The sequence below is a fragment of the Dermacentor andersoni genome, chromosome 1, assembly GCF_023375885.2.
Source record: "Dermacentor andersoni chromosome 1, qqDerAnde1_hic_scaffold, whole genome shotgun sequence".
In the NCBI taxonomy this organism is placed as follows: domain Eukaryota; kingdom Metazoa; phylum Arthropoda; class Arachnida; order Ixodida; family Ixodidae; genus Dermacentor; species Dermacentor andersoni.
The window spans coordinates 157,508,034-157,531,213 of NC_092814.1; the positions used below are offsets into that span (position 1 = coordinate 157,508,034).

A 23,180-nucleotide genomic window follows, 5' to 3' on the forward strand; every position below is an offset into this window, starting at 1 on the left:
TGCCACAAGGAGTCTGTGTTTTTAATGTTTTTCAAACGAGAAAAAGCTTAGATGGCCATGGCTGCTTTGTTGACACTGTCATCATTTAAGCTAGGCAGCAAAACAGACACAAGAAAAACCTTACACACAGCTTGTATAGCTCTGTGCACAATGCCATGACAATCGATCATTGCAGGCAGCTTGCCCAAACATTTATTTTATAGCGAATTCGGCAAATCACACCAATGTGCACCGGGGCACCCTGGTACGAGCATGATTGGATAAAAGGGCGCATTGGGGCGCCCGAGTGCGTACTGGTGCGATTTGTCGAATTCGCTATTACTGAGATAACCGTCATACACTGCGGACACTAACTATACTAGTTACTGCATGGGCTTGTGTTTGCCTACCACTCCACAAGGCATTAAATGTAGTGTTATCCTGCATTCACAATTTTACATGCATGCTTTGTGAGCTTTCTCGCAGCATGTTGGACCCACCGTGGTTGCTCAGTGGCTATGGTGTTGGGCTGCTGAGCACGAGGTCGCGGGATCGAATCCCGGCCGTGGCGGCCGCATTTCGATGGGGGCGAAATGCGGAAACACCCGTGTACTTAGATTTAGGTGCACGTTAAAGAACCCCAGGTGGTCGAAATTTCCGGAGTCCTCCACTATGGCGTGCCTCATAATCAGAAAGTGGTTTTGGCACGTAAAACCCCATAATTTAATTTTAATTTAATTCACAGCATGTTGGTAACCATCAAAGAGTCATACTGTGAATCTCTACAATGTCACTTGATTGCATGTTGCAAGTTCGGGACAACTTTGTTAAGTAATGTTTAGTTTATCTTCCATTTGTTTCTCTTATTATTGGATCATATTCATGTTTAAAGCACTTCTATGTTTGCTGTCTCTGCTCAACACAAATGACCGACTGTGGCCAGGTGTCACTACTGCATAATTACATTGTATGTTTTCATTGTATGCTACTGTGGTCACATAGAAATGACACACTGTGCCATTGGATATCATCTGTGGGTGGGAAAATGTGGATATAGTAGCTCGTTGTCTGGGCCATTTTCTTATTGAATGCCTCCTGCATGTCTAGGTTTAAGAGGGTAGTAGCAGACAGTACCTAGTGGCTATGTATGCCATTTTAAATAGCTAGATTTGTACGTTGTCTCATCTGCCAGATTCATGAGGCACCAGAAAACAAGCTTATAATATTTTTGCTATGTGCTGTTTGAACTCATAACTGCTGCAATGACAGTTTCTTCTCATTTTACTCACAGTGTCTGACTTATCGTGGAGAAACGGAGTGCTGGCCACTGCATCCTGGGACTCCACAGCAAAGGTGAGTGCCACCGACTAGAGCTATACCGCTGACAGATACACATATTTGCTGTTTTTATCTTGGTGCTTCCTTGCAGCATATTTATCAGCATACATATTTGGAACTAAGACTGTTTTGGACTAGTTGATTCATTACAACAAGGAAATGAACAAAGACATGTAAACAAGTAACACTAATGGCAAGGAATAGCACACTATCGAACTTTATTTTTAGAAATGCCAAACCGAGGGAAGAAAGCACATATCGAAACACCATGAACAATAAAGAATGATAAACCAAAAAAGTCTGACCACTGATAAACCATCACTTCACAAATCAAGACAAATTACTGAATTAGAAAAGGCAGGAACCAACAAATGGCATTGAAAAGAATGAGACATCAGGCTATCAATAGCTTCGTCTGATACATGCCATGCATGAGAACAACTGCTTAAAGGATCAAGGCAGTGTATTCACTGCAATCACTATTCTGTCAAAAGATGTAAAGCTTAAGAAGGCAAAAATACATACTAAGAACGAAATTGTGAACACAAATGCACATAAATGCTAATATGATGTAACAAACCAACTATAAACCAAGTCTTTTAGGTAGAAACAACATAGAAACACCATCAGTGCAATGACATAGTGGTGATTGCAGTGAACATACTTTTACATGACTCTGCATTGGACATGTCAACGTATATGGCTTACAGCATTTCTGGCGCTGTGTGAAGCTCGCTATCTCCACACAGTGGCAGAAACGCTATCCGCCATCTACTTCAATACATTCAGTACTGAATCACACGAAATCTTGCCAAGGTGATAGTACTATCACTGAAATCACTCAAGAATATGGCCCCTGAATAAAACTTACCTTTTCTCTGCAAGGTACATCACTATGGCTGATGACTGTTATGGGATGTTCACGACCAAAATCCACTGTACATTTTTTTTGTGATGCACCATTTTGTTTTGTTGGCTCATCAGAGCTTCACTTGCACATTTCCCACAGTGCTCGAGATCTGCATGATTTTTGTCTTGTATTAAATGTAAAGTTTAACTTGACATGTTGCATGTTGTGAAGACGTTGCAAAAATTACAAAAAGTCATAGTAATCTCTATTCATGGTGCTTCATAGTAGCAGTGAGACTATTCCCATGGTGTCTCATGAAAGGGCTATTCATGCACGAGATTTCTCCCCAGGATCAGGGAAATATAGTAGACTTCTGTTAATTCGACTCCGGTTAATTCCATTTTTTGTTAAATTCAATTCTGACCAAATATTCCAGCTCGTATCCATATTTCTATGGGCCCAAACTTCCATTATTCGGATCTCAAAATTGGCCTTCGCCAAATAATTCGAGCTTGACTGGTGAGCACACCAATAATAGAAAAGGGGCTCTGTCACTGGACATAGTACGCATTTCTTAATTATACAGGCGTGCACACGCCATCTCTGGTCGCAGCAATGGCACCTAGACACCTGATAAGCATACTGGCAGCCATTCAGAGCTGTTTCTGACGTTGCTGTGGCGGTTTGAGCTCTCGTTTTGTTCGCCATGCTTGTCTGGTATATGGTGGCAAATAAGTAAAAGCGCACTGAAAACGAAACGAAGGAAGATGTGGACACAACACAAGCGCTGTTTTACATTTGAACTGCGCACGCCCCTGCAAGGCAATGAACAATTCATCACAGGCATTCGTGGTTAGATCAGGCAATAGTAAAAAAATTTTTAAAAATCAAAACTAATGTGCTGCTCGGCTACAACGATTTCCGTAGTCCAAAACCAAACGAAAAGCGCTTGTGTTGTGTCTGCGTCTTCTTTCATCATTGTTTTCAGTGCACTGTTGCTTATTTGCCATGAATCAATACCAACTCGCTACAGTTTTCCATCCTCTCGTATATGAGACCGGTAGCGGGGCCTAGTATGTGTTTCTTAATTATATGTGCGTGCATGTGCCGTGCACCAAGAAGCGGTGAAAAACCATCAGTGTTTTCGGAAAGCTAGCAAAAAGGGAGATGGTAAAATAAATTAAAAAAAAAAAGTCGAGGGTATGTTTAAAGCCAACAAAAGAGCTGGGGTCTAAGACTTTGAAGGCCTGCCAGTAAACTTAGGTGTCTCGGTGCTCGTACTGTGTAAATTGCACACGTGTTACGTCCTTTAACAGTGGCACCGTTTCTTGCTAGGTATGCTTCACTGCATACTGTTGTGCGGCGAAGCTAACTTTAAAAGCAAATACTGCCATGTGAATGAACGTCTTGTTTCGGCACTCTTTCTGCCTTTTGTTTAATTCGACCCACCGGATAATTCGACTAGTTGCGTCGGTCCGATCATAATCGAATTAATAGGAGTTGACTGTACTATCCATGACATTGTTTTCGGTGAAACTCCTCTCCATTCCCCGCCAGCAGCGTCACTGCTGAGTAGATGCACCTGCAAAGGCTGAGAGCTCATCCCTTTCTGGTCGTGATGACCATTTGTGGATTTAGGACAGTCTCATGCCTTTGTGAGGATCATGATAGGGTCACGCTCTCTGGCAAAGGTCTGATGTCCTAATCACATGGTGTGCTCCCCCTGCAGTGGGGAAGTGGATTATTCCCTTGTGTGAATAGGCCCTTTATCTTTGATACTATGGATGACCAGTAGCTGCCGTGTTATTGTCACAGAAATCGCCAAGCAAAATAGTAGTTTGGGCTAGTTTGCTGCTGCTTATGCTTAAAGTTAACATGTCATGGAAAAAACAAACAGCTGTCCCTGGTGATGGTACTAAGCATTCACTGGGGAGTTTATTTCATTCATTGACCCATTCATATAGTACTGCAGTTGCTAAAGGGCCCCTAACCAGACCCCAATCGGAAGTTTTGGTTATACACTAGAAGTTACAGAGCATTGTCCAGGTGGCATTCTGCTACAAGAATATTTAAAAAAAGATTTAGTAGTAGCCTTCGAAATATAAGCTCCTAAAGCACTACTTTCCCTGCAGCAGAAGCTCTCTCCCATTGCCCCAGCCAGCGCCCCCAAGCAGTATTCCTCTCCTGCCTTCAGGCATATTGGAGCCAAGGATCGAGGCTGTCTCCTCTTTCATCACAGCCCTCACCTTCGTTTCTTTTTCTTTTCTTTGTTTTTTTTTTTCTTCCTTTGCTGCGTGGCACATTTCCAGAGGTGGTTCCATGCAATCAGTGTTTCAGAGTCGTTCACGCTGCCTATTTGCACGCTACTGACACCATGCATGTGACGCGCAAGAACCACGCAAATGACATCTTGCTGGCAGGGCAAGTGGCTCCTCTGAGAATAAGATTGTGCTAGCCTTTGTGTGAATATTTAGTTGTTTTCATGGCACATGATGGTGCAATACTTTACAGACACAATTGTGACCATGTGATCATTGCAATGCACAAACCTGGTAGGGTTTTCTTTTAAAAAAGCCTATTTGTGCAAACAAAATAGATAAAGTAGAACGCACATAGGTGGCACAGCACGGGCTCATATAAGTGGCTGGTCTGTTGCAATGAACATTAATTAGGAAGTTCATCACTAGTCCTGTGTATGCGTTTTCTTGCATCTGTGTTTCATGAAAAGCGCATTGTCTGCCATGTTCTACATAATAATGAGCTAGGTACATATTACATACCCACCAACTTTTACAACTTTATCGTAATATGCCCAATTTCGAGAGCTTGTTTAATATTGCTGTAGTGACACATAAGATTTTTCTATTTTTCATTCTTGAGAGGTTTAAAGCAAAACTGATTTCAAAAGAATATAAATACAGTCAGCCAAGAATTTTTCAGAGCCTGACTTTTTGAACACACTTGATTATTCAGGCCCACCCACAGCAGCAGCAGCACTCTCTCATAGAACTAATGTATAATGGCAAATGATATTTCGGCTGCTGTTATGCAAATATCTTATGGAAAACTTTGTGAACATTTCCGTTTGTCAGCGGTGTAGATAATTCTTTCTGTGGCTATCGAAAAGAGTGCCTGTTCACAGTATCCCTACAGAACAAACTGTGAATTTTGTAATAAACAATCACTATCTTGAATAATAGAAAAAAATTATTTTTCACCATCTATTAGTACTTTTTGAGTTTGACTGCAGCATTATTCAAATTTTAAGGTTGGCAGGTCTGATTTTAGAACTGGTTGTGCCATGGCGGTGACATTTTTTACTATCCCTTCAGATCTGGAAGCTAAAGGCTCATGGGGACAAGAGTGGTTTCAGCCTGCTCATGGAATTGGAACATGAGTCGGGTGTGGCCTGTGTTTCGCTGGATGCTGAAGGGGAGAACTTGGTCTCGGGCACCGTGGAGGGTTGCATCAGCCTTTGGAAGCTGCAGGGCTCTACTTGCACTGGACAGTTTGAGAGTCAGTTATTTGTGCTTGTTACGCCTGCATTTCTTCCATTTCTCTGGAAGTAGAGGTGTTCTCTGTTAGGCAGCTAGTGCATTCCTTGTCAGAGCTGCTGTTTGTTATCAGTTGTGCTGCACAGTCATACTGGTTGTTTCACTGACCACTGCCTCCAAGTATTAAGAGCAGGGGATTTGAGACACAGTAACAACTTTCACTGGCTAAAATTCATAGAAGTGGCAGATGTCAGAATTTGTGTGACATTTGCCAATAAAATACTAAATTGTACTTGTTTTAGTTACTATAGTACATACATTGCAGCTGCAAAATTGAAGCCGGTCAGTGCTCACATTCTCTGTCAAAGTCTACTTTATCTCAGGCAGGCAAAAACCAAACTTCGCTCATTTCCAGTCTTCCCCTTTGGCACAGACTACTGATTCTCCTATGTACTATACAGCTAGTGACAAGTCAAGAATGCAGGAGAGGCTTCTTGCACAAAAGTGTCCTGCACTTCGCCTCCCATGCTTTAAAAAAGATAGTTCCTTTGCAGGCTGCATAGGCATGAAAATGAAGCACTTCAAATAGTTCAACAGCAATGAACACATCGTAGTCCAACTCGTCACACACAAGCAGCCGAGATGGGCAGGCATGAATACAATAACAGCACAAAAGTCATAGAGTAACCTGGAGGATTTTTAAAAGAGATTAGAAAAGGTATTATGTTGACCTCATGTCCAAAGAACCTCCTTACCATCCCCATGAAAGCACGGATAGCAAAGTGCACACTGACCGCAGCTGAGAAGATGCACCAGACAAGCTCAAGCTAATACATCACTGGATGCAAGAGTTGCTTGTACCTCACTAACCACAACTCCCCTCTCCCATAGTCATGTTCATGCCCCAGCACTACTTGATCATGGTAAAGAGGCAGTACTTAACTCCTTAAGGTGTTTTGGATAAGCTCATCTCGTCAACATGATCCTGGTCAATTTTGCTTTGGATGAGCTCAGCTTGTCAACAGCAATAATCCCGTTTTTAAAGTGATTTGGAAGAACTCTGCATGCCCACTTAGTTTTTTTTTTCTACTACATAGACGGGTACACTGCCAGTATTTGAAATTCAGTTATTTTGCTCTTTCTTGTTTTACTAGATAGATACAGCACTTTTTCAGTGCCTCAAAGGCCACATTTAATCTCTCTTTGGGTTCTACAACATAGATGGCAGCCATATTGTTACATGGTAGTGGTGGTGAAGGAAGCAGCCAAACTGTGAATGATGAAGCTAGTGTTTTATTGGGCAAACCTGTGCCCTCAAAAACAGGCTACACTCAAAAAATAATGACAGCGGCGATTAGAATCGGCGATCGGTGAAAATTTGATCTGTCGATCAAGCGCGTCAGCTTTTATACACGAGCCATTGAACGTTTTAGAGAAATCACTGGTGCCCGTGTGTCCTCCAGAAAGTTCTACACCATTCGCGTTGTGCATACATGCCATCAGATTACACAATCTTTGGTGACAACAGACAACTGATAGAACCATCGATAACATTCTGAAAACTTCCGATACATGCAGGCGCGTCCCGCGCTGAGCGATAACATTTGTCAGACGGTGAAAAGTGCTCACCCAAAAAAAGATAAACACGTCCTCGTGTCATGCCCCCCTCTCAAAAAGCATCGTCTCGATGCTACAAACATAACAGGAGAGCGAAACACAGTAGGACACATATCAAAGAAGCAAAGTCCAAAGTAACACAGTCCAAAAAAAAAGAAAGTGCGAAGGTCAGCTACGGAAAGTCCCAAAGTTCATTAGCGCTGGTAGAGTAGCTTAAGTCGCACAACGAGGACTGTTTGCCCTTAAATGCCCTTAAATGGGCCTGTAAGGTATTTTAAATAAATAACTAAATAAATAAATTTCAGGTTGTGAGCGGCGCCGCTGTGATAGCGAAATGCCGTCTGGTACTACCTCATAGTCGAGTGCGCTAATGCGTCAGATGATCTTGTAGAATCTGAAACAGCGGTGTAAAAACTTCTCGCTAAGTCCTCGTCGGGGTATTGGGGTCCAAACCCAAACACGGTCGCCGGGCTGGTACTCGACGTAGCATCGTCGAAGGTTGTAGTGTCGGCTGCCGGTCCTCTGCTGGGTCTTGGTCCGCAGGTGGGCAAGCTGTCAGGCTTCTTCGGCGCATTGAAGATAGGTGGCAACATCAAGATTCTCTTCATTGGAGACTTGCGGCAGTATGGCTTCGAGATTCGTTGTCGGGTTACTGCCGTAAACCAGCTTGAACAGCGTGATCTGTGTTGTTTCTTGCACTGCCGTGTTGTAAGCAAATGTTACATACAGCAGGGCGCCATCCCAGGTCTTGTGTTCGACGTCGACGTACATTCCTAGCTTATCGGCGAGGGTCTTATTCAGGCGCTCCATTCGTTGTAAGACCATTCGTCTGCAGGTGGTAGGCAATTGTCCTCCTGTGGCTTGTCTGACTGTATTGCAGAATGGCTTGGGTGAGCTCCGCTGTAAAGGCCAGTTGGTGATGAGGACTCCTGGGGTGCCATGTCAAGCAGGATGTTCTCGACGAAAAATTTCGTCACTTCGGCTCCGCTTCCTTTCGGTAGAGCTTTAGTTTCAGCGAAGCGGGTGAGATAGTCCGTGGCCACGATGATCCACTTATTTCCAGATGTTGACGTCGGAAATGGTCCCAACAAATCCATCCCGATCTTCTGAAATGGTCGGCAAGGAGGTTAGATCGGCTGTAGTAATCCTGCTGGCCTTGTCGGTGGTGTCTTGCGTCGCTGACAGTCTCGGCATGTCTTGACGTAACGGGCGACATCGGTGGTCAGGCGTGGCCAGTAATATCTTTCCTGTATCCTCGATAGCGTCCGGGAGAATCCGAGATGTCCGGCAGTCGGATCGTCATGTAGGGCATGCAGTACTTCTGGACGCAGCGCTGAGGGAACAACAAGAAGGTAGTTGGCATGGACTGGTGAGAAGTTCTTTTTTACAAGTAGGTTGTTTTGAAGCGAGAACAAAGACAATGCTCGCTTAAATGCCCTAGGGACATTGGTCGGTGTTCCCTTCCAAATACTCGATGAAGCTTTTTAGCTCTGGGCCTGCTCACTGCTGTTCAGCGAAGTGTTCCGTCATCTTCGTCATCTTGCAGTGGTGGGTCAGTGGGGGCGCGTGATAGGCAATCGGCATCAGAGTGTTTTCGTCCGGTCTTGTAGGTTATAGTGATGTCATATTCTTGCAGTCTGAGGCTCCACCGTGCCAGCCGTCCTGAAGGGTCCTTTAAGTTAGCTAGCCAACACAACGCGTGATGGTCGCTGACCACATTGAATGCCCTGCCATATAGGTAAGGGCGGAATTTTACTGTAGCCCAAATGATGGCGAGGCATTCCTTTTCAGTCGTAGAATAATTGCCCTCCACTTTTGACAGCGACCGGCTAGCGTGAGCTATCACCCGTCAAGTCCATCTTTCCTCTGGACTAGGACGGCGCCGAGGCCTAGGCTACTGGCGTCAGTGTGGATTTCCGTATGGGCGTCTTCGTCGAAGTGTGCAAGTGTGCAAGTGCCGGTGGCGACTGCATGCGTCATTTGAGTTCTTGAAATGCATCCGCATGCGGCATTTCCCCCACTTGAACTACACATCACATTTAGTTGTATCAGCGGCGCAGCAATGCGTAAAAAGTCCTTCACAAAGCCCTGTAGTAGTCGCATATACCAAGGAATCTACGCACTCTCTTTTTGTCGACGAGCTGCTGGAACTTTGTGACGGCGGCTGTCTTCCGCGGGTCGGGGCGTACTCCAGACTTGCTGATGACATGTCCCGGGAACTGCAGCTCTTCGTACGCAAAGCGAAACTTTACTGGTTTCAAAGTGAGTCCGGAAGACTTGACTGTCTTTAGTACTGTTTCAAGGTGCCTCAAGTGCTCGTAGAAACTTGCAGAAAAAGCGACAACGTCATCCAAGTAGACAAGGCAGATCTGCCACTTCAACCCTGCTAACACCGTGTCCATCACGCGTTGGGACGTTGCAGGCGCCGAGCACAGTCCAAATGACATAACCTTGAACTCGCAGAGGCTGTCTGGCGTGATGAAGGCAGTCTTTCTGCGATCTCTCTCGTCGGCTTCTATTTGCCAGTAGCCAGACTTGAGGTCCATCGACAAGAAGTATTTAGCGTTGCAGAGCCGATACAATGTGTCGTCTATTCGTGGAAGGGGGTGTACGTGCTTCTTCGTGATCTTGTTCAGTCGACAATAATTGATGCAGAAACATAGGGTTCTGTCCTTTTTCTTCACCAAGACTACAGAAGATGCCCAGGGGCTTTTCAACGGCTGGATGATGTTGTCGCACAGCATTTCTTCGACTTGTTGCCTAATAGCTTCACATCCTCACATCGAAACTCGGTAAGGGCTCTGGCGGAGTGGTCGAGCGCACTTTAGTTTTCCGGGTATGGGCTCGCAGACCGGCCTCGGGCTGGGCCAATGTATGGTCAGCATTGCGGCAAAAGGTAGCAGCCTGGTGACGGCGAATGGGATGGTCATCGAGGACTCCACAGAGTGGCGGCGAGGTAGTCGGCGATGTCACATGGGCGCTCCCCAAGCTGTGGACACAGCGCATTTAAGGCGAATACTTGCAGTCCCAAGTCGCTGGGAGGCTGCCCTGCTTGGCTGCTCTACCATAGAGAGCCAAAAAGCTCTCGCGGCTAAGGCCCAGGCCACCGCAGAAGCCACAGGGGTCCTGGACTAGGGACCCCTCCCAGACTTTGTTAGGAGTTGGCCCTTAAGGCCTTCCCCAACACTCTCTTGTATATATGGCCATTAAAGTTTTCCACCACCACCGCCACCAAGTTACAGTATGAGCATCGGCGGTACACACGGCCGGCTTCTCCGCAATAATAGCAGAGCGCGGGCGGTGGTCGGGGGCTCGCCAGATGCCCATCTTCTTCGCGTAGCTGCGCTTGGCGACATGTGGCTGGTGGCGGCGGCGGTGACGACAGAATTGCGGCGTTACAGTACCCTGGTGCGGGCACAGAGGGGGACTTTGATGGCAGGCGACGGCGACGTAGGTTATCGCTTCTGGCATAGGAAGCGGTGATTGAGGCTGCACTTCGGAAACGCCCAGTGACCGTCGAAGTTAGTCCTTGACCATGTCAGTGACTGAGAACACCTGAGGCTGTGACGAAGGAAACATCTTGCGCAGTTCTTCGTGCACAATGGCCCTGATGGTCTCTTGGAGGTCATCGGAGCCCAGTGCCTGGGTTGCACACTATGGTGTGAGCACTTGGCGGTTATATAGCCTAGTGCGCATTTCCAACGTTTTCTCAATCATTGTTGCCTCTGTCAAGAACTCAGCTACGGTTTGGTGGGTTGTGGATCAGTCCAGAGAAAAGTTCTTGCTTTACACCTCGCATCAAGAAGCGGACTTTTTCTCCTCAGACATTCCCGGGTCGGCATGCCAAAAAAGACGGGTCATCTCTTCCGTGAAGATGGCGATGGTCTCATTGGATAGTTGCCCTCGTGTTTCCAGCAGAACTTCAACCCTTTCATTTCGGACAATGCTCGTCAAGGTTCTCAGGAAGGTACTGCGGAACAGGTCCCATGTTGTAAGGGTGGATTCACGGTTCTTGAACCAAGTCCTCGCGGCATCTTCCAAGGAGAAGTACTCATGGCATAGCTTATCCTCAAAGGTCCAGTTGTTGAATGTTGAGATCCTTTCGAAGGTTTCGAGCCAGGTTTCCGGATCCTCCGACGAAGCTCCACGGAAGGTAGGGGGCTCTCTGGGTTGTTGAAGCACGATGGGGGACGCTGGGGCTGCCATTGTGGTTGTTGAGCTGGCCACGGTCTTCCTGGTCGTATCAGGCAGAAGTCTGTGCTCCGGGGCCAGTCCTTGCAGTCTGCGGCTAGTTCGCTGCTCTTGGGCGACGTTAGTGTTGTCTTCGGGTTTCGGGCTTGGATCACGGCTTTGCGGGGGCGTTCGATACATGAACGTAAAGCACCTCCACCAGATGTCACGGTGAAGAAAACAGCCAAACTGTGAATTGCGAAACTAGTGTTTTATTGGGCGAACCTGTGCCCTCAAAAACAGGCTACATTCAAAGAATAACGACAGCGGCAAACACAGTCGGCGATCGGCGATAATCTGATCTGCCGAATAAGCGCATCGGCTTTTATACACGAGCCATCGAATGTTCCAAAGAAATCACTGGTGCCCGCATGTCTTCCAGAAAGTTCTACACCATTCGCGTCGTGCATACATGCCATCAGATTATGCAATTTTTGGTGACAACAGACAGCGGATAGAACCATCAAAAATATTCCAGAAACTTTCGATACATGCAGGCGCGTCCCGTGCTGAGCGATAGCATTTGTTAGACGATGAAAAGTGCTCACCCGAAAAAGATAAACAAGTCCACGTGTCAATATTGTCAGCACTGGAGGGGCGCATTTATTGTAGTCTTTGTTTTCTACTACACAGATGGCAACACTTTGTCAGTGCTTAAAGACCACAATTTTGGAATCGCGTGCTTCGTCCGCTTTTTGGCGCAATAACAATAGTGTCTGCCTCTGACAGCTCACACGTGAGTCGCACGTGCAAAAGTAAGCCGCTGCTCATCTCTGACAGTGTAAGTGAGAGTGAAAGCAATGCACTAGAGTTTTGTTCTTCGAGAGAAGAGGAGAATGATGATGATGATGATGATGATAGTCTTCTCATTGCTTATTCTACCGATAGTGATGATTTGGAAAGCGAAGACGGCATTGACTTAGCCCAACAATGGTTCAGCATTTTCATGCATAAAACATGAAGGCAAATTGGTTGAAAAAGCTGTTGAAAGGCTCTTGATGGAATGAAGGTCGAAAATAAGCCATTCAAAAAAGTAAAATCAGGTCACTTTTGGTCAAAATAATGGAACGCTTAAGAGGTTAATACAGAATTTGCTGGGACATGTATTTATAGACGTGGGTGAATATTCAAAGTTTGGAATATAAATTTAATATTACACATGAACCATTCGTACTTGAAAAGGAACTATTTGGTATTTTTGAATGCTCAGAAGTAACCAAATATTTCGCAACAACAAAAGTTTTTTGAGGCAGTGCAGATACAAAATGGGTAATGCAATATTTTTTTTCTTTTTTTTTCATATTTGCAGCGCAAGCCAACACAACAACCGTAATTTTTTTACAGCAGATGTCTTTCAGTTCGGTCGGCATAAGGAGTCACTTGCTAAAACCACATGTAGCAAAAACATGTTATACTACAACAAGCCTTACTTTGGTATCATTGTGGAGAGAAAAAAAGCCATTACTCATTCATGCATATGTTGCATTCACAGATGGTTCCGTTGCTTCACCACACATGATGTAATCAAAGCTAAATTTACCTTCTCACTCGGTGTTCAGAGAAGCATAGCTCAGCAGCATATTTGTCGATCCAAGCAGGAGTGGTTACGTTTGAGAGAGCTAACTCAGACATAATAGGTATCAAACTCAAACCTATGTTAATTGGAATTACAAGGCTTACAAAGTATACAAAGTACAAGATTACACCATATGACCTGCACTAGGTGTAGCATGAGCATGTAAGCTTTGTAATGCGTGAATAAATGTTGCTTGTGTATTTGGTTACATCATTTCTGTACCCTGGTGCCCATACACCCTCAACAGCATGCACAAGATGTTTCTTGTACCCTGCTGCAACTGTGTCCTGATACAGGCTACCCAATTTATTGCTTGTTGTCTGCCATTTAGTGTTTTTGGAGGCCTAGTCATGCAGCAGTTTTATATATTACGCTACAACCAGTGATGTTTTCCTTGCAAAGAGTCTGTTTACATTTGTTTACAGCACACAAGTCCTTCTGCAGCTTATTTTTTTTTTTTTTGCAACTTCTTATCTTTCTTTCAGCGACCATTTATTTAACAGTTTTGGAAAGCTAGTCATACAGCAGCCATTTATTCTTGGAAAGCTTGTTTTCATCCAGGCTTTATGTATCTTGATAGGTTATTCATAGTTTCTTTAATGACAATTGTTTAACTTGTGTATAAAGCTGATCCTTTTTCCCTGATAGATAGCTGTCTTTTTTGCACTAGTTACAGGCGTGGTACCTAGTTATACCGAAATAAATATTCCTGCTGTAAATATATCCATTCGCATTAGACTATTCGATAGTTGATTCAATACTTGCTATTCATATTCGAGAAAGTTTATATTCGCCCACCTCTGGAATTTATGTTCCCTTTGAGGGTTATTTCCCAATGCATTGTTGACCTGCTACTGACTTAAGGCACTTGAGTGACAGCATGCACAGACGTTTGCACCAATATTTGCTTATGCATCCACAATTACGAGCAGCAATTAATTTTGTTGTGCTTCTGTGATATTATTACAGAATTACATGTTTCAAAACTTTTTGATCAGATATTTAAGGCACTTTATTATTTTTTTTTCCTTTTCCAGTTCACAAAGGTTCTGTTTCAGCTGTGTCTTTCAGTCCAGGCAAGTACCAACAGAAACTTTATTACAGTGTAGTCAGACAACATTGATGCACTCCACACAGTGAGGCTCTGCATTAACAAACATTAAGCATGCTTTTTAAGAATTTTTTAATGTGTTAATAGTGCGAAAGAGGTCATGCTTTTTCTTTTTTTTTTTTTTTTTTCAGATGGTTACCGGGTAGCATCATGCAGTGAAGATAAAATCCTTAAAGTTTTAGACGTTCAGACGGGTACAGTTCTCTTCAGCAAAGATGTTGGTTGGCCAATGAGGTAAGCACATGGCATTTGTGATGTGTGAGAACATGCGTTTCCAACTATTTACAATATGAATGAAGCCACACAGGCATAATAGTAGCCAAGATTGCATGGAAGAATCTTCACATCATTTTTGTCAGTATTGGCTGACCAAATGCTTTAGCCGTCTTCAGTTTTGCAGCACTACACCCGGGAAGAAACACTGACACAGGGCTGTAGAGAGAGTAGTGGCTGGAGCTGGAATATGTAGAGGGGTTTACATAACTTGAACCAAGCTTTAAAGAAAAAAAAAACGTAGTAGTACATATTGGGCTATTGTTACCACCAGCATATTGTTCGTAGTTGTCTTAAATTACTCGGAGTATTTTTTGAAGTGGTGATTAGTTACATGACTAGGTTAGTTCAAGTATGCAAATTTTTGGTATTAATTTTGGGGCATAAGGGTGATTGTAAATGTTTGAGAGAGTGCTCAATAACCCAGTGAAGTTGTTTCCATAATCATTTATGTGTTTTTTTTTTTTCAAGCTCTGAAGCAGGGCTGTGAAAAAGACGCCACTGCGAGCTTGCATGTCTGGCTTGCAGAACCCTCGATCATGTTTCCAAAGAATGAAGGCCGTGCCTTTCATTGCAAAAATAAGCTATAGGCCCCGGCATCTAGGCAGTCATGGGTCAGCATGGTCCAAAATGATAAGCAATATACCGGTGCCGAAAGAGAATCGAAACACACTCGTCTGCCTGATTTACGACAAGTATGCAGGCTTTGTTCCTTGGAAATGCATTTAAGGGTGCTGCATACCTGACAGACAAGCACACAGTGATAGCATTTTCTTTATTTTGCAGGCTTTCTGCAGAGCCTGGAAAAAAGAGCCACGTAAAAGATGTCATAAAAACAAGTTGATTGGGCGTTCTTGAACATGCCTACAACTTTTACAATCACACTGATACTCCAAAACAAATTATTTAAAAATTTGCATTCTTGAACTTATTTAATTAGCTAACTAAAGGTACTTACAAAAAAAGAAAGATGAACTAAGGATGACTACAAACAATATGCCAATGGTCTAATCATCTAAATATGTGCCACTTTTTTTTGTAAGCTTTGGTTCAGGTTACGTGAAACACCTCGTTATAATGAAGTGGCACCCAACGAAAATGCATTCATTATACATTTGCTTTTTGTTATAAGCATATATTTGTCACATGCTGATATCTTGGAGAAACATATTAGGTTTACATAGGTATATCCAATAATTTGTTCGACTGTATCAGTCTCTGGGAATGTAGGTGGTGCTATTGGGTCGACTGGGACAATCTTGTAGGCCACGTCGGTGACCTGACACAAAATGCAGTACTGATGATTATTGTAACACTGCAGTAGCTTCAGTGCTCCTCTTGTCTCCATCTCTTGGAGGTAGAGATCAGAACATTATGGGAATCACGAGAGTATTTTGTATTCATGTGACGGTGATCATATAGACTGTTTTCACTGAGCAGTTTGGTCCAGAGGAACGAGATGGTGCTTTTGCCGGCGCACCGCAAGTTGCCTCAGTGAGAGCGCATTAATTCTTTCTCTACCATGGAGAAAATAGGTGTTTTTTGTAGGTTATGCCAGATTTCTTTTTCTGAAGGAGCTACTGCACTCAATATTTTGTGTAATACATAAACAAAAAGCAGAATGAATGCATTTTTCACGCATAAAAGTTTTATTAACAAGATGTATATAACAAAAAAATATATAAATTGTGAAAATCTAGATTGTAGGATAAAATTGAACAAAGTTTGTAAACACACGCTTGTATCTACTCAAATATGTAACAAAAATTATGAGATATACAAAATGTATTGAGGTCTGATAGGTACTGTTTCCGAAAAACCAAAATTTTTCATTGAACAGGTATTCCATTACACAAATTTAAGTGCAAGCACTACAGTTTGGCGTTCCGGGCTGCGACCGCCAATGTTCCGGGCTGGTTTGCGTTGTCATCGGTCTCAGAGTCAAAGTCCGACGAAAAGGCTGCATCCTCAGACTCTCTGCTGCTCTATCTATCGATAAAATCAGCCGTAGACGCAGCGGAATTGCGAGATCTGCGATCTCTCGAAGCACGTGGACCGCTCCCGGAGGCGGCCATTTTTGCTTTCTACTTTGGCAATAGCGAAAACTTCGGACTGCGTTCAAAAATCACTGCCTGGGGGGAAACAGCGAACAAAAATAGAGTTCTCCTTCTTCACGTCTGATAGCACAATGTGTCCGTGAGCAGCACGGAAGGTGTCGAAAGCGGCGTTTCAAACTATCATTAACTGGCTAATGATGTCCAATGGCTGTGGTACGGAAAGAGTTAATATGAAACCATTACCACTTCTGCCCTGCTACTGGGCGATCAGCTGTCGGGAGTGCAACCAGGTGATCACTAATGCACTGTGCTTCATTCCTGCTGCAAAATGTGGAATCGTAGAAGGAAGACGTGTGTCGTAGTTGGCTGCTAAAATAGTGACTGGCATATTAAGGAATGAAATTAATCTGTGTGGCCAAGTTGACAGACCGCTTCTACATAAGGACTGCCTGTATTGCCCGCCCTTCGTGGTGCACGGCTTACCTCGAGGGTAAAAAATTCACTCATTCGTCAGCATTGTGTTGCTAACCTCCAAAGAAAGGAGTTCAACCCCAGAACATCGGCAAGAGCGAGTAACAATCGTTACACAGTGACACAGAGAGTAGCACTACTTCCTGGTATAGTAAGTTTCTTGCGCATTGTTTACACACATCGACCCCAACCGCTTTTGCAAACTTACGCCCACTCTATCGCCAACATAATAAGTGAATGAGCGCCACTTGAATCAGTGCGCATGGTTGACAGCGACTGCACTGACAATGCATGAATGTTCATGCTGAATGTTTCGCAATGGTTCAAAGAGCGACTAGTGATAATACATCTTTGCTATAAGTGGCTACAAAGCACGGAACATCCACTTTCCAAGTCTGCTGAATGGCTTGAACAATTCTACTGCAACTGAGCGCACCCGCGAGCAATTAGGCAGAAAAGAAACAACCAGATAGTTAACACACCGAGGAACGTTACCAAGTTAGAAATGTGACAAGCCGGTGCTTCAAAGTGTTAATCAAGTAAACAGTGAAAAGCAACACTCTCATCCTTGTGTAATTAATAAGCAGAAAGTTTGGACAGCTTGGAATACATTTCTACACTCTGCTTTTAGTAGAAGCACCAAATATGCAGTGGTGGAACAGCCATTTCACCTTTCGGCGCAGGTCCTGGCGCAGGCAAGAAACAGACTTGGCACATCAGCAAGCACTTTTGGCGTATGGTCAAACGCACGTGTGTTTACCATATACCATGCAAATGTTAACTGATATAGTTGATATGTTGTGGAGGCAGGTTTGCGTGAAGCTTACCCTGCAAGCACGGTCAGGAAAGGATGCGACGCTCCTCCACACCATGGCGCGAAGGGCGCTATGGCCGGGGTAGTCGATACGGTGCAGAGAAGGCACCACAGACAAATTGTAAACAAACACGTGTTTACCAACCCAGGATGCAACACAGTGCAATAGTCACAGCTTGTGGGCAAGGCTCACCGCAAGACCAATCGAGCACGTGCGCCTGCACTGAACACGACATCATGCAATATACTCATGTCATGCGCATTAGGCAGTTTCCGAATAGGGGCTGCAAAAAAAAAAAAGAAAAAAGCGTCAGCGCCACTGCGCATGTGCGAGACACAAATGGGGTTTTGTGTTTGTGTCAGCGATGCTATTTCACTGAAATAGCGCAGCGGCCCAAGCTCGACGCAAAAGCTTTGTGTCAACGAACCCATCGAAGTGCTGTCTCTCGCGGTATACCATATTTGAACTCATTCGCTAATACCATTCTTAACTATGTATGCACCACGTGTGATTCTGATTGCAGTGGCTCTTTTGCAAAGCCTCGCTATCAGCCATAAACATCTAAAAAGCTTACCTTTAATCCTAAAATGCAACATCCTCCTTCGGCAAACTCCGTGGTACCACGCGGGCAGGGTTGATGAACACCGAAATAAAGTGCCAGCAAGATGGTACAGCGGCGCTACATTGTATGTCGGACCGAGGAAAATGCGCGACTGACAAACTGGACTCCGCCAGGCCCATATAGAGTTTCTCGCTACATAGTGACAAACTCCATGGACGAGCCTCTGCTTCCTTCCATGATGATAGCATGCTGTTTACTTTGATTTCAGTTTTGCTAGCTGCGAAGTATCAACAGAAGGACGGTTTCACTCTTGTACATGCTCTGGCGCAGTCTAGGCGCGATTTTCGCTAAAGTGCCGATTTGGTGCAGGATGGCCCAGAGGGCCACTCTCGACGCAGCTGTTCCACCACTGTATATGCTGCTCACGCCATTTGGGCAAGGCATCATGAGCTCCAAAAGCGCTTACATGTCATCTGAAGCCGTGACCAAAGCTTTGTGTCGTACACCCAGTCACCGTCTACAATAGCCGCCAAAATAGAGGTTTGCCAAGCCGCACCAGGAAGTCATGCACATCCATTGTAAACATAGAGGCAACAGAGGCAGCTGAGACAAGCAGTGGACACGTCACCGTCAGGGTCTATAGGGACTTCTGTGAAACCTGCAACAGTATTCTGTGTTCATTGTGATGTCCACTCTCATCTGAACATTCTCTGCAGGATTCAAATTAAGCCATAGAATGGCGTTAAAATTTTGCCTCTAAAGCACACTGCAGTTATTTGTAATGCTGATGTAAATAAGGTTACTTAGTGAGGAAGGTGCTGCAGTGCATTTGCCAAAGGAGCGGAAAAAGTAATATCCCTGCTGCTACAGTCATGCAGCAGCAGTGGAAAGCAAACAAGGCACATATGTGCACTGGCCGTGTCTATTTTCAGAAATTCGAGACACCATATAGATGTTCCACTGAGCCTGATGTGCGTGCAGCCAGTTTGAAGTCTGAGGTTGTATTTTTTTAGCATTCCATTTTATTTTCCATTCATTTTTCTCTTTGTCATTGGCGCAAACATGACTGGCAACATGCACACTGCTGTTATTGCTAAGATCAGCCACTCAGTGCAGCGCATGAGAAAGAAGAACATAAAATGAAATGGAACATTACAAAATACCAGCCCTGTTCAAATGTCTAAAAGGTACAATAACCGAAGCAGCCACAACTGTGTATGATACACCCAAATATTATGCTTCTGAGACCATTACAAACTTTAGATCTAACCTCAATTCGTAGATTGACCACTTATGCATTTTTCTGCTGACATATAATGGATCATTGCAAGATGCCTGTCCTGGGATGGTGCCACCGTGTTTACTGGCTGTGATTCAGGAAGCATCCTTGTCTGGGACCTGCTAAGTGCAAAGCTTGCTGCAACTGTGTCAGCACATTCTGGTGAGGCTTCTTTTGCATACGAGTCATCAGAGATGTCAGTTCTGGGAACTGTGTTCATTAGATCTGTTACTTATTTGTTACCAAAGGTCCTGTGTGAGTGTGCAGTGCTTACAATATGTATTAGTGATGCCACTACCCATTCATTGCATCAGAACTCTTCTTAATGCTGTGTGGATTTTTCAAAAAATTTGAGTGCAAGCCAAAACGATTGAAGTAGAGGCAAGGGTAGTTTTGTACGACTCAACTGACATAGAACAGCTGAGGCGATTTGAACAATGATTTTGCTTCTGCTAGTTTTGCTACTAGTTTGCTGAAAGTTTTGTTGTTCTTACAGTTTTCACTTCAACAAAAAAGAATTGTGGCAGAAACTATAGATTATTGAGTCAACAATAGATTTGTATAAATTGCTGCATATCCCCAACCTTGGCACATTCATTCTGGGGCATTGGCCAAGAATGGGCACGTACCAATATCACATATGCAGTGCTGAAGTAGTCTGGGCACATATCCAGTGGCCCAAGCTAGTGGATAATTTGGGTCACTGGGTATATGCCACCGTTTATTGTGCGAGATCATCCAACCATCCAAAGTAACTATTGCTTTAAACGTCTTCACCAGACTTCAACATTCCCATGCCTTTGCAAAGATGATGCAGTATGCCGATGTGTTGCACACTAATGCCAGCTTGAATTTGAAAGCACCGATTCCATTTCTCACTAATTTTCCCTCTCCAGGATCATGCATTCTTTCTTTGTGAAGTGTGATAACGTCATAAATGCATACCTTTGCCTCTATCTTTATAAGGGCCCTGCAGAACCAGGTGTGGAATGCATCCGGTTTTATCTCCTAAATGCCATTCTCAGCAAAATGTTTTTGAATACAACTTGTATGAATTGAGTTATTGGCAATAATTTTTTTGGAAATGTGCAGTAAGTGTTGAGGGGCCCTTTAAAATTCCCCTGCTTTGGTATCTTAACCCTTCGAGGGTCGATTTTTTCGCCATGTGCAACCACCCAGGGTCGATTTTTTTTATTGCACATTTAAATTCTTCAGAGGGACCTATTTAAAAAAAAATTTACCGTAATTTTTCTAGGGTGACCGTAAAGTGAAAAAAAAAAAAAAATGTTTTGCGTTGGCATATATGTACTGTTTATTCATGAAAAACAATGTCCACACGAGAAAAATACACAAGAATGCGCACACGAAAATTTTTCACAAGTCTCAAATGTTCCTCTTGGACTAATATTTCTTCAGCGTGTGGTAGTCCTTGAAGCATGGCTCCACACAGAGCGGTTTGTTGCACTCAGCGCACATATACCTTGTGTCCTTGCGAAGTTTTTGCTGCCGAGTGGTGTTGGCGCAGACGTGGCACCTCCTCTGGGTACTGCTTCCCTGAGCAGCTGTGGCAGGCAACTTCTGAATAAAGTGTCGCGCTGTCAACCTCAGAGGATTTTCTCCAGTTGGCCTTCCCCGTTTGCTTTTCTCAGTGTGATGTTCTTCAACGAGTTGGCTCACTATTAGCCGTTTGAACTCTGCATATTTTGTTGTCGACCCGGTGTTCTCACAAAAGAGAATGAACGCGTTCAGCAGCGACATGTCTAGAAAGCGAAAAAAGCACTTCTTATTCCACTTCATTGTCTTCCTAATACTTTCGGAAAAGCTCAGCTGCATGTCAACTTTGTCTACCAGTCCCATTTTTTGTTGTATTCTAACACGCATTTCGGCTTCTTCCTTTCACTTGTCCTCCAGTCCAGCTTCTCCGTGTCAGCAATCTCCGCTCCATGCATTGTTGACAGCATGTGCACATCTCTTCTATCATGCCACTTCAGGGCCAGCGTGGTGTTCGTGTGAAAGCTATCAATTTGTCCTTGCTGAAGCTTCTTTGCGAACTTTGGAAGCCCCCTCCTATTTGCTCGCACCGTGCCACAAGCACTCTTCTGCCTGCTGTGGAGAAACTTGAACAGGGCTGGGCTGGTATACCAATTATCAATGAACGGGGAATGTCCCCTCCCGAGAAAGTCTCCAAGCAGCTCCACCACAACAGACCCTGTGAATCCCAGCTCTTTCAATATGGTCACAGCTGTAGTAGCTCCTGTGTACATGATAAACCGCAAGATGTAGCCTGTGTTGACGTCACAGAGCACAAACAGCTTTACACCAAACCGATGCCTCTTAGAAGGAATATACTGTCGAAAAGCAAGGCGTCCTCTCCAAGGCATCAGAGACTCGTCAATGCACAAGTCTTGAAAAGGAACAAAAAGTGCGGCAAATCTTTCTTGTATCGCTTCCATCACCGGTCTGATTGCTCTTGGGCGGTCTTCTTTATCTGTGATTGAACTGAAATGCAGCACTCGCGTCAATAGGCAAAATCGGTTGGCGGAAAAGACTGACCGGAAAAACGGAGTTTCCAACATCGTATCTTTAGACCAGTATTCCCCGACAGTATTTTTCCTCACCAAGCCCATCAACAGCACAACCGCTAGAAAGCAGTAAAGTTCTGAGACGTCGGTCTCCTGCCACTCCCTGAGTCGCAACTTTCGGGGCAGACTACGCTCGTGAGCCTTCTGTTTTGCATACTTGTTTGTTTCGGTTACGGTCTGCAAAACCACACCTTCGTCAAAAAAAAAGCTTAAAGTAGTCTTCTTTTGCGTCTGGGGGTAGCATAGAGCTGGACACTTGTCCAGAATGTGTGGCGTCAAATGCAAACAAGGAGGGAGAAAAGTTACCTTTGACCCAGTCATCATCGTCATGCCGCAAACGCTTTTGCGATGTTGCTCCTTTGTCAGATTCTGAGTCTGAACTGGTGAGTAACTCCTCATCTGACGGGCTCAGGTCCAATGAATGTGACTCCGACCCGGTACTTGGGCAGTGGTCCTCATTGGAGGAATCGCCGCTCGACTCACTTGCTGCAGAGCAGCCAGCGCGCACGTCCATAGCGTAATCGAACTGTGAGGTGAGCAAGCTCAAGAAAAATGGGCGGTTATGCGCTCGTCGAAAAAGTGAAACGTCGTGACAAACTTCCGCTCATCCTTCAATCTTATCGTCAACCACAGGCACTTAGTTTTCTGAGTCTCCAAAAAAGGAAACGCATGCACAGCGGCATCCTTCGTATGCGGACCCCTGTGAGCAACAAACGAGCGAGTAACAGGCAGTCACCCTTTGAGTGATAAGAACAAGATAGCCACTAGTTTTGAGAGCGAAAGAAACCGAACCCGCGTGCAGAACGAAACCAAAACTAACCGCCGTGCGCCCGCGAGGGCGCTGATGCGCGAGCGGTAGCAGACGCGCAGGAGAAAAAAAAAAAAAAACTATACAATGAAAACCGAAAGAGAGAGACGCGAGAAAAAAATTACATGTATTCCCACA

The 23,180-nt window shown here is 44.4% G+C and overlaps 1 protein-coding gene across 4 annotated transcripts in view; it reads left to right on the plus strand.

Annotated features, from left to right (window-relative positions):
* LOC126547375 (protein FAN-like) overlaps nt 1–23,180 on the plus strand; it is a 120,165-nt gene that overhangs the window by 95,688 nt on the left and 1,297 nt on the right. For all 4 annotated transcript variants that reach the window (XM_055062659.2, XM_055062661.2, XM_055062660.2 and 1 more), the window contains 5 exons: nt 1,271–1,332; nt 5,500–5,683; nt 14,122–14,160; nt 14,327–14,429; nt 19,705–19,814. In XM_055062659.2, the coding sequence (XP_054918634.2) occupies nt 1,271–1,332; nt 5,500–5,683; nt 14,122–14,160; nt 14,327–14,429; nt 19,705–19,814 (498 nt within the window). The remainder of the gene's footprint in view (nt 1–1,270; nt 1,333–5,499; nt 5,684–14,121; nt 14,161–14,326; nt 14,430–19,704; nt 19,815–23,180) is intronic.